Source organism: Cetorhinus maximus, chromosome 16 (genome assembly GCF_964194155.1).
Source record: "Cetorhinus maximus chromosome 16, sCetMax3.hap1.1, whole genome shotgun sequence".
In the NCBI taxonomy this organism is placed as follows: domain Eukaryota; kingdom Metazoa; phylum Chordata; class Chondrichthyes; order Lamniformes; family Cetorhinidae; genus Cetorhinus; species Cetorhinus maximus.
Window position 1 is genome coordinate 44,200,328 of NC_135894.1, and position 12,351 is coordinate 44,212,678.

The 12,351-nt window shown below is 42.6% G+C and overlaps 1 protein-coding gene across 1 annotated transcript in view; it reads right to left on the reverse strand.

Moving 5' to 3' along the window:
- epha6 (eph receptor A6) overlaps positions 1 to 12,351 on the reverse strand; it is an 832,733-nt gene that overhangs the window by 652,070 nt on the left and 168,312 nt on the right. The window contains exon 3 of the mRNA XM_078559784.1: positions 2,611 to 3,274. Coding sequence (XP_078415910.1) covers positions 2,611 to 3,274 — 664 coding nt within the window. The remainder of the gene's footprint in view (positions 1 to 2,610; positions 3,275 to 12,351) is intronic.

A 12,351-nucleotide genomic window follows, 5' to 3' on the forward strand; every position in this document is an offset into this window, starting at 1 on the left:
CAGCTCCTGACCTCATTACAGCCTTGGTTCAAACATGGACAAAAGAGCTGAACTCCAGAGGTGAGGTGAGAGTGACTGTCCTTGACATCAAGACAACACTTGACCAAGTGTGGCATCAAAGCGCCCTAGCAAAACTGGAGTTAATGGTAATCAGGGAGAAAACTTTCCACTGGTTGGAGTCATACCTAGCACAAAGGCAAGATGGTTGTGGTTGTTGGAGGTCAATCATCTCAGTTCCAGGACATCACTGCAGGAGTTCCTCAGGGTGGTGTTCTCGGCCCAACCATCTTCAGCTGCTTCATCAATGACCTTCCTTCAATAAGGTCAGAAGTGGGGATTTTCGCTGATGATTACACAACGTTCAGCACCATTCACGACTCCTCAGACATATGAAGCAGTCCATGTCCAAATGCAGCAAGACCTGGACAATATCCAGGTTTCGGTTGACGAGCAGCAAGTAACATTCGCACTCCACAAGTGCTAGGCAATGGCCATCTCCAACAAGAGTGAATCTAACCATCACCCTTGACATTCAATGGCATTACCATTGCTGAATCCCCCACTATCAACATCCTGGCGGTTTCCATTATTCAGAAAGTGAACTGGACTCGCCATATAAATACTGTGGCTACAAGAGCAGGTTAGAGACTCGGAACCCTGCAGCGAGTAACTCACCTCCTGATTCCCCAAAGCCTGTCCACCATCTAACAAAGCACAAGTCAGGAGTGTGATGGAATACTCTCCATTCGCCTGGATGAGTGCAGCTCCAACAAGACACAAGAAGCTTGACACTGTCCAGGACAAATCAGCATGTTTGATTGGTACCCCATTCACAAACGTTCACTCCCTCCACCACTGATGCACAGTGGCAGCAGTGGGGACCATCTACAAGATGCACTACAGGAACTCACCAAGCCTCTGTAAACAGCACCTTCCAAACCCATGACCACTAGAAGGACAAAGGCATTGGATACATGGGAACATCACCATCTGGAAGTTCTCTTCCAAGTCACTCACCATCCTGACTTGGACATACATTGCCGTTCCTTCATTGTTGCTGGGTCAAAATTCTGGAACTCCCTCACTAACTCCACTGTGGGTGTACCTACACCACATGGACTGCAGTGATTCAAGAAGGCAGCTTACCCTCACCTTTTAAAGGTAATTAGGGATGGGCAATAAATATTGGCTTGGCCAATGATGCCCACATCCCATAAATGAATTTTAAAAAAACACTGTTTTGTGGAAGTCACATGTAAAATGTTGCAGTGAGAGCACCATTATAGGAAGTTACTTGGTTTATCAATCAGGAACGTAGATGAATCTTATGGAAGAAATCAAGTACATCATAGAATGTTGATGTCATAGTAACAAAGTTAATGTGCAAAGTTGATGTCGTATTTAAAAAAAACGTTCAAGATACAGGAGCTGCAAAAATCCAAATGTTAGGCGTCTGAACACATGACCACCAAAATATACTGCAGAATGAAAGCAATCATGTAATCATGATTTTAGGCAGCAGCTGTTAAGAACCTGGCACAGCTTCTATATACAAATACTGTGTACACAGTGGGTCCTTTATATTTGTGACCCATCCAATTAATATAAAGAAAGGCAAACTCATAAATGCACCATGCTAACTCATCATATACAAATCTTATTATGCAGTCATTTGCTTTGCTTTCTTTCTCCAATTTGCTGCATGATGTCCATTCATTTATGACTGTAAGAATTTTTCCATCACTCTTCCAATGATTGTTACATGCTATGCAAGATCTGTGGCCAAGACTGCAGACAGACAAGCTGTTCAGAGGTCTCTGCCAGTGCCCCTTTGAAAGCAGGTCTATGTGATAAATACAGCAAGTTAACATCACTGCCCATCAGCTCCCCCTAAACCACAAGAGACATGTGGGGATATACACTCCAACCTTGATCACTGTAGAAATCATTGTGGCAGGCATTCAAATTACACATTTGCATCCAACTGGTCTTACTTAACAAGTCAAGAATCTAGAACCCAACATAGGGTGTTGCAGGTTACACATGAATATTTGCCAAAATATTTATTTTGTTTCCTATAATGTACAAATCTGTTTACTATGTTAATAAATAAAACAATAATAATAAAATTAATGAATAAATAGCAGCTTGTGTGACATCTTGATATTCAGTGTCTAAAAACACTAGTTAGGTCATTGACATTCATATAAAATAGAATGGTCCCATTTACTAATGGTTTAGACTGGAAAAAAAGTGACTGCTGCTATTCAAACAATTTGTGTTAAAAGCTTCAGGAGCTGTGCTACATTGGGAATTGTGACCCATGGACATTTTCTGTTTCACTGCAGTGCTGTGATTCCCCTTAGGATTGTCTCACAGAAGTTTATTTTTGGATCGCATAGAAGTAGAGAAATTGGTTAGCTACATGTTTTTGTTTCTAGAACATCCATGTCAGACCATAAGATTAGATTTGATGCTGTGCTTTTGAGTAACTATGTGATGTGCTACCTATTCCTTGCTCTCTCTCCCATTGCTATTGTCAAAGATTCTCAAAAGGAAGATTTACTTGCACCATCTCAAAAATTCTTAGTGCATGTTTTATTCACTTACCATGACAGGCACCATTAACTTCCTCATAGCCAATGCTGCAAACACATCTTCCCAAAGGAACCAACCAGTCTCCATCTGCACCGCAGTACAGTTTTGGTGTATCTTTCTCCTCTGCATTCTTTACACAGGATCCACGAACTTCCACAAGGGATGAAGAATCAACTCTGGGGATTGTGTCAGGAAACATTGCCAAGTTGCGGAAAGTAAATGGGCATTTTTTATAGTACACACGCACAGAGACAAGAGCAATGCAAGCTCCAATATCTTGAAAGGCAAGGTAAAATCCCTTTTTGGTTATTGGCCCAACTTCACGGATCTCAGTGTTCAGTTTAAGTATACGATCTCCTAGATCCATTTGAGTAAAGCTCTCGTCAGCTGCAATCGTGTCAATTTTAGTATATTGATTTTGCTTGAACTTAACACCATGAGACTCATTTGATTCCATGTAATACAGATTGAACGTTTCTTTGCAAGTTCCCAGAACCCAGGGAATGCTGTTGCAGTCCCTCAGGGTGAACTTTAATTCAACATACACCTTTTGAGCTGCCTCACGGGAAAGCCAGTTAGTCCTCAGCCAGTTATTTTGATTGGGTTCCATCACGTTGCAGACCTGGTAGGTGTGGATGGGTCGGTTGCGTTCGTCCATTTCTGGGATAGCATCCCACTGCAAAACAAAAAGGAAAATCAAATGAAGAAACTGAGCAACTCTGGATTCAGTTGAATTGTAGTCCATGATCATAATCTAAACGAAAGAAAATATTATTCAGAAAACAGACAAGAATATTTACTAATTTTATAACAAGATATTCAATCCTTAATACTGTTCTCATAATACTATTATATCCTTGAAATAGCACTGAAATGAAAATATACTGGTAACCAGATAAGATTGGGCAATGAATGAATCCCAATGTAAGACCAAAGTAACTCCATGTCTTGGAATGCATGAACAGTGCTCTAAAATAGTTTGCTTTTTGCAATGTTTTTGAACTAACCTGAGCAATTTTCAATGGCTCAACTGACTTACAAAATGAACTGTAATCTACCCAAAAAGTAAAATATATTTTTTAAAATACAGAGGTGAAGACCGGTAAATACTTTTAAAAGAGGCATGCTTGCTGTTCACTTTAAATAAGACCAAGAAAGCAGCTGCACTGCTCCAACATTGAGATTAATATGGTAAGGTTGCTGAGAATGAAGCTGGGGAGCAGATGAGGGGTAAGAAAAAGAGTAGGGAAATAGAAAGGCAGTGGAGTGGAGTGGGGACCATGGTGGTGGGCAATAGAAGGTCATGGGGTGGAAGGAAGGGGAAAGAGGGCCAAGCAGATAGTTTGTGGTGACAAAGAACAGATCACGTGAGAAGAAGCTGTTTAGGGATGCAGAACAGGCCCAGGGGAGCGTAAGTGTAGAAACTGAGCATTTATATTGTATCCTTAGAATAGGCATTCAAATTTAACATATTTAAAATAAACATTGCAAAGTAAAGCCATCTGGTACAACCAGCCAATTATGCAATAACTATGATAGATTTTATGCAGCAAAATTTATTACAAATGTTGACACAAGAAATTAGAATATGAAAAAGTTGACAAAAGGTGCAACAAAAACAACAGAAAATCAACTTGTGCTGGTGCAAGGTTGTTCATTACACAATTAGTAATTGGATTTTATTCAATGGGCACTTATACGACACATTTTACACTGTTATTGATCAGTCTCAGCCTTCATACTGACATATGCTGTGCAGTGTAACTGATGGCAATGCAAAATTTTCAACTTAATTTTTTGTGTTGCCAGAGAACACAGAGCTCATTGTCAACATTTATGTTTAACCTACATTCAGATATGTACAGAATTCTATTAACCTTGGCTAGGGATTTATAGAGAGAGTGCAATGTTTCAACTTCTCTACTATTAGAAGAAATATGGTCCTGCCAAAGAATTTTCTTCTTCAGTTTAAGTGTGTAATCTCACAACTTGTCAGAATTCTCATTAGGGCTGTTCATAAAAATAGAAGGGCATATAATTTTACATGATCCATAGGTTAGCACTAAAAATATATATTACAAATGTAAGTATCTTACATTTCACATGCCAGTTTAAGAATTCCAACGAAGCCACAGCTATCCATTTCAGCATCTGTCACCTCTATTTCTCATTCCATTAATCTCCCTAGTATGCACTCAGGCTGAATCCAGTGGTGTGCAGCCTCAAGATTCTCTTGAACCTGCAGCTAAGCTTTTCTGCCCAACATCTAGTTTGTCATCACAGCTGCATTTATCCATCTCCAACTTATACTTCACCCTCACACTTCTTTCTATCTCTTCACTTTTCAGCTCCCAGAACCTTGAAACACATTATTTAATAGCCAAGGGTTGTTTTCTCAAATGCTCTCCAATCAGCTCCCATCCCCATTCTTCACAATCTCCAGAATTTTGCAGCGCAAGTATCATCTCTCATCCTTCTTGAGCTCCACTGACTCTGTGTGTACCATCCAGTTAATTTCAAAAGGCCCTCATGCTACTTTTTAAATCCTTCCACAGCCTTGTTCCACATTATTTGAGTAATGTTGACCACACTGTTCTCCTCCACAGATGTCCAGCTGGGGCTGGGTGGGATTGCTTTCTGATTCCATTCTTGTCTATCCAATCATAGCCAGAGAATCACTTATATGGCTTCTCTTCCTGCACCTTTATCTCTGGTGTTCCCAAAGTTCCCCTCCTATTTCTCATCTAATGCTGCCCCTTAGTGATATCATCTGAAAGGACATTGTTGATCTCACACATACACTGACAGTGCCCAGCTCTACCTCACCATCACTTCTCTGGGCTCCCCTACTATTACTAAGGGCAGGATTTTCCAGTCGGCGTGCAGGGGCGGGCCCAACACGCCAACGCGTAAAATGGCGCGCCATGATGTCGGGCGTGCATCCTGATGTCATCACGATGTTTTGTTTGGTAGGTGCATGCCAGAGTAGGCTGCACGCCTGCTGATATATAAACGGCCTGTTAAGGCCATTAAGGAAGTAGTTATTGTAATTGTTAACGCTGCCCGTCCAATCTTAAGGTTGTCTGGCAGACGAAAAGGCCAAGCAGCCTTCACGTTTCTTAGGAAACCTCCATCCACGAGCGGGATGAGTTTTCCTAAAGCTTTTGTTAATTAAATTTTTTAAATTTTCTACATATAAAAACACGTCCCATCTCATGTGACATGAGGGGACATGTTTAAATAAAATATTAATTCATTGATTTAACAATTACAATAGCCCTTCAATCTCCCCTCAGGGAGATTGAAGCGCTCTTTCGCGCACATGCTTGAAAGAGCACTGGCCCTGACTCACCCTCCTCTCACCGCCCACACAGGTAGCGCTGAGCACAATGGCTCACGTCTTATACTGGGCGGGCCTTAATTGGCCCACCCACGCAAAATGACGGCGCGGAGCCAATCGCAGGTGGCAATCGGCTCTGCTACTGCCCCCGCTCGCTCCTGCTGAGATCACCTGCCGCCTGAAAAATTCAGGCCTAAGTGGTAACACGGCTTATGTGACATCCAGTGCTGGATGAGCATAATTTTCCTCTGATGAAATATCAAGAAGACTGAAGCCATTGTTTTCAATGCCCACCACAAACTTTACTCTTTAGCTATCAACTCTATCCCTCTTCCAGGCAACAGTCTTAAGACTAAGTCTGTCTGTGCACAACCTTGGTGTCATATTTGACCCCGTGATGAGCTTCTGACCACATCTTCCTTCATGCCATCGCCTATTTCCACCTCCGTTACATCACCTGACTTTGCCCCTGTCTCAGTTAATCTGCTGCTGAAACCTTCATTTAGGCCTTCATTACCTCCAGTCTTGACTATTTTAATGCACTTCTGACTGGTTTCTTGTAAACTTTGTAAATATAAGCCAACAAAACTCTGCTGCCTGTGTCTTAACCTGCATCAAGTCCCATTCAATTATCACTCCTGTGCTCACTGACCTACATTAGCTCCTAGTCAAGCAGCTCAATTTTAAAAAGCTATTTTTCTTTTGAAATTCCTCCATGGCCTTGCCCCTCCCTACCTCTGTAATCTCCTCCAACCCCACTACCCTCAGAGATATCTGCAGTCACCTATTCCTGGCCTCTTGAACATCCCAATTTTAATTGCTACACCATTGGTGGGCATACCATCATTTGCCTAGCATCCAAGCTTTGACATTCCCACCCTACACTGTTCTGACTCTCTACCTAGCTTTCCTCCTTTAAGACACCGGTTAAAACCCACATCTTTAACTAAACCTTTAGTAGTCTAGCCTAATATTTCCTTAATAAAAAGAGAAAATGCTAGAAAATCTCAGCAGGTCTGGAGGCATCAGTGGAGAGAGAAACAGAATTAATGTTTCAAGTCCATATAACTCTTTTTCAGAGCTAAAGAGAAGTAGAAATGTGATGGTTTTTATACTGTTTAAGAGGGAGTGGAGAAGGTGGAGCAAAATAGCAGGTCAGGGAGCTAAGGAGAGATTGACAAAGATGTCTTGGACATAAGATAAAGCAAGTGTTAATGGCAGTGGCAGAAACTAAAGGTGGTGCTGATAGCGGCATAGAGATAGATAGCAGAGTGTGTTAATAGCATAACAAGGGTCACCGCTCTGTGAAAGCACAACATAGAAACAAGTGATAGATGACTATGTTGGTGAGGGGTGGTGGTGGGGAGAATTAAAAATGAATTAATGCAAGCAAAGAATAAAAATAGAAATTTTTTAAAAATTGTATTGGAAAAGGAGTAAAGATGGAGGAGACAATTCATGGCCTGAAGTTGTTGAACTCAGTGTTAAGTCCAGAAGGCTGTAAAGTGCCTAATGGGAAGGTGAGGTGCTGTTCCTCCAGCTTGCATTGGGCTTCACTGGAACATTGCAGCAGGCCAAGGACGGACATGTGGGTATGAGAGCAGGATGGTGAGTTGAAATGGCAAGTGACAGGGAGGTCTGGGTTATGCTTGCGGACTGAGGGAAGGTGTTCCGCAAAGCAGTCACCCAGTCTGCATTTAGTCTCCCCGATGTAGAGGAGACCACATTGGGAGCAGCGGATGCAGCAGACCAAATTAAAGGAGGTGCAAGTGAAGCGTTGCTTCACCTGAAAGGAGTGTTTTGGGCCTTGGATGGTGAGGAGGGAGGAGTTAAGGGGCAGATGTTGGACCTTCTGCGATTGCATGGGCAGGTGCTGTGGAAAGGAGATGAGGAGTTAGGAGTGGAACAGGGTGTCATTGAGGGAATGGTCCCTACAGAATGCTGACAGGTGGGGGTGAGGAGAAGATGTGTTTGGTGGTGGCATCATGCTGGAGTTGGCGGAAATGGAGGAGGATGATCCTTTGAATGCAAAGGCTGGTGGGATGAAAAGTGGGGTAAGAGGGACTGGGTTCTGGGAGGGAGGGGAAGGGGTGAGTGCAGAGGTAAGGGAGGTGGGTCGGACATGGTTGAGGACCCTGTCAAACACAGTGATCCCTCGGTTAAGGTAAAAGGAAGACATGTCAGAAGCACTGTTTTGGAAGGTGGCATCATCTGAACACATGCGACGGAGACGGAGGAACCGAGAGAACGGGATGGAAGCAGGGTGTCAGGAGCTGTCGTCAAGGTAGCTGTGGGAATAGGTGGGCATGTAACGCATATTGGCAGACAGTCTATCATCAGAAATGGAGGCAGAGAGGGTCAAGGAAGGGAAGGTAAGTGTCAGAGATGGACTATGTGAAGGTGAGAGTAGGGTGGAAATTGGAAGCAAAATTGATAAATTTTTCCAGGTCCAGACAAGAGCATGAAGCAGCATCGATACAGTCATTGATGTACCAAAAAAAAAAGAGTTGTGGGAAGGGACCTGAGTATAACTTGAACAAGTAATATTCCACATACTCAACAAAAAGACAGGCATAACTTCAGCCCTTGCGGGTACCCATAGTCACACCTTTTATTTGGAGGAAGTTGTCAAGTTAAAGGAGAAATTGTTCAATGAGAGAACAAGTTCAGCCAGACGGAGGAGTGTGGTGGTGGATGGAGGTTGCCTGGGCCTCGGTTCAAGCAAGAAGTAGAGAGCTCTCAGGCCATTCTGGTGGGGTTGAAAGTGTAGAGGGATTGGATGTCCATGATGAAGAGGTGGCGGTTAGGGCCAGGAACCTGGAAACTGTTGATATGATGTAGGGCATCAGAGGAATGGTGAATATAGGCGGGAAGAGATTGGACAAGGGGACAGAGAATGGAGTCAAGGTAGCAAGAAATGAGTTCTGTCGGGGCAGGAACAGGCTGACATGATCAGTCTACCGGGACAGTCCTGTTTGTGGATTTTGGGGAGGAGGTAGAAGCTGCCTGAGGTTGGGAAACTATGAAGTTGGAAGCTGTGGAGTGTAGATCCTCAGAGGAGATGAGGTCAGTGACAGTCCTGTTAACAATGGCTTGATCCTTATTAGTGGGCTCATGTTCCAGGGGGAGGTAGGAAGAAGCGTCTGAGAGTTGGCGCTCAGCCTCTGCAAGGTAGAGGTCAGTACGCCAGACAATAACAGCATCGCCCTTGTAGGCAAGGGGTATGTGGAACATTCCTTGTTCCATTCCTGCTCAGGTCTCCTCCCACAACTCTTTTTTTCAGTACATCAGTGACTATATCGGTGTTGCTTCATGTTCTCATCTAGACCTGGAAAAATGTATTGATTTTGCTTCCAATTTCCCGCCCCCCCCTGTCACCTTCACATGGTCCATCTCTGATACTTCCCTTCCTTTCCTTGCCCTCTCTGTCTCAATTTCTGGTGATAGACTGTCCACCAATATTCATTACAAGCCCACCGACTCCCACAGCTACCTCGACTACAGCTCCTCACACCCTGCTTCCATCCCATTCTTCCAGTCCCTTCGCCTCTGTTGCATCTGTTCCAATGACGTCACCTTCCAAAACGGCACTTCTGACATGTGTTCCTTTCTCCTTAAACAAAGGTCCCTCCACTGTGTTTGACAGGACCCTCAACCGTGTCCGACCCATCTCCCGTGCCTCTGCCCTCACCCCTTCCCATTCACCAACAGGGCCATCTATCACTTGTTTCTATGTTGTGCTTTCACAGGGCGCTAACCCTTGTTCTACTATTAACACATTCTGCTATCTTACCTCTATGTTACTATCAGCACCTTCTTTAGTCTTTAACATTACCAGTAACACTCCCTTTTCGATGTCGCTGACATCTTTGTCAATCTCTCCTTAGCCCACCTATTCCTGACCTTTTTGCTCCACCCCTTCTTAAAAAGAGTATAAAATCCATCACATTTCTACTTCTCTTTGGCTCTGAAGAAGTCATACAAACTCAAAACGTTAACTCTGTTTCTCTCTCCTAAGACGCTGCCAGAGTTTTTGCAGCATTTTCTGCTTTTATGTCAGATTTCCAGCATCCGCAGTATTTTGCTTTCATCCTAATATTTCCTTATTTGTTTCGGTGTCACACTTTGTTTTATAATGCTCCTGTGAAGAGCCTTGGGATATTTTATTACACGAAAGATATAAGTTGCTGCTGGTGTAATCATCTCAGCCAAATGTACCAGTCAGCACACTCCAACCCTCTTGCTTCATATTACTGCCTGTTCCCTGCTTTGTTTCCTTCAAACCCATGAGTCATGATGTTCCTGCTCTCCGCAACACTCCCTGAAAACCACTTTTCTTTGCTTTAGGAAACCTCTTATGACCCATATCTTTCAATACCATCAGCCATCTCCTCCAAAATATCTCTCTTTCCTTTGTCCACCGTAACCCTCTAAAAAAGGGAAGTTACTTTACATAAGTTATCATTACTCTCTCGCTGTGCAAAATTTGTGCAAAATGACTAACATTTCTAGGTATTGTTATTTTGACAGATAGTATACTGTTACAAAGATTTTTTTAAATCCGACACTTCAAGTTTTAAAATGTTAAATTGGACCGAGGCGATCAGCTAGTATTGGGGTAGGGAGATGCATAAGTGGCATCACCACTAGAACAGAGAAATCATGAAACTACAGCCTGGGGAACACATAAATGCATCAAAGGCAGATGTCAGCTATGAGGCATTAGGATTGAGAGACATCCCACATTTTGGGAAGTGGAAGAGGGCAGAAGGCTGGTGAAGAGAGGAGAAAGAGACTGTGTTCTGCTTTGACCCTCACTGCAACAATGTAATGTTTTGTTCCTGGAAGATAAATTTTCTGGAGGACCAGAAAACCCTGCCATTATTTTTTTGTTATTTAAATTTCTTTTGAAGCTAGCCAACAGTTTTACTGTTCAGCTGAACCAGAAGTTGAGCTGCAACTTCTGGTACACAAGAAACGATTGAGCCTCAACACCAGATATAATGGAATTAACTGCTATACATGAGTGTTTACAATATCTGCAGCCATTCGCACTGTAATATTCAAGAATAACATAATTAGTTTTCAGCTATACTTCTTAACAAGGAATAGTGCAAAACATTTGATTAGCAATTACATACAACAAACTGTAATTAAAATACAACTAAATACTCCTTTAATCAATCTTTTATATATACAAGGTATTTAGTTCCTGAATACAAAAATAAAATACTGCAGATGCTGAAAATCTGAACTAAAAACAGAAAATGTTAGAAATACGCAGGTCAGGGAACAGCAGTAGAAAGAGAAACAGAGTTAACGTTTCTGGTTGATGCATCTTTAACTTATCTCAGTTCTGATTAAAGGTTTTAAGCAAGCAGAAGGTCTAGGAAAAGGGCAAGGAGGATGAGAGAAAAAGGGAAGGTCTGTGATAGGGCGTTCTGCAGGAGAGATTAAATGACAAAAGGGATGATGGTGCAAGCCAAAATGGGATGGTAATGGGACAAGTACAGAAACAAAAGCGGGATCTAGAGGAGGTGTAAATGGCAACAGCAGAATAATTACTGGCAGTTGGTGTCTGTTAAAATTGGGACAGAGGTTATGATTGAAATTGTTGAGCACAATCTTACAGTCTGGAAGGCTGTATCTTGCCTAACCCAAAGATGGGCTGCTGTTCCTTAAACTTACATTGAACTTAGTTGGAAGACTGTAGGTCACTGAGGGCAGAGTTCAAGTGGAGTAGAGAATTAAAATGAAAAATGACCAGAAACTTGGGGTCATCCTTACAATTGAATGGAAGTTTTCCATGAAGTGGTCACTCGATCTACATTTGGTCTCCCCAATGTAGAGGACACTGCGCAGTGAACGATGAAAACAATATCCTAAACTTAAAGTCGTGCAAATAAATTGCTGTACAAACAGGACGTTCCACCCAATCATTGACCTTCTCTTTTTTCTTCCCCTCTCCTCCTGCAACCTTTCCCTTCCTCCATACTTGCTTAAAACCTGTTACATCTCTAACATATTCCAGTTCTGACAATAGGTTATCAACCCAAAACTTTAGCTGTTTCTCTCTCTATAGATGCTGCCTAACCTGCTGAATATTTCCAGCATAAAAGCAAAATACTGCGGATGCTGGAAATATGAAACAAAAACAAAAATTGTTGGAAGAACTCTGCAAGTCTGACAGCATCTGTGGAGAGGAAGACAGAGTTAACGTTTCGAGTCCATATGACTCTTCTTCAGAACTAAAGAGAAGTAAAAATGTGGTGAAATATATACTGTTTAAGTGGGGGGGGGGGGGGGGCGCGGTGGGATAGGTGAAGCTGGATAGAAGGCCAGTGATAGGTGGAGGCAAAGGAGAGATTGCAAAGGATGTCATAAACAAAAGGTCAAAGGGGTGTTGATGGTGG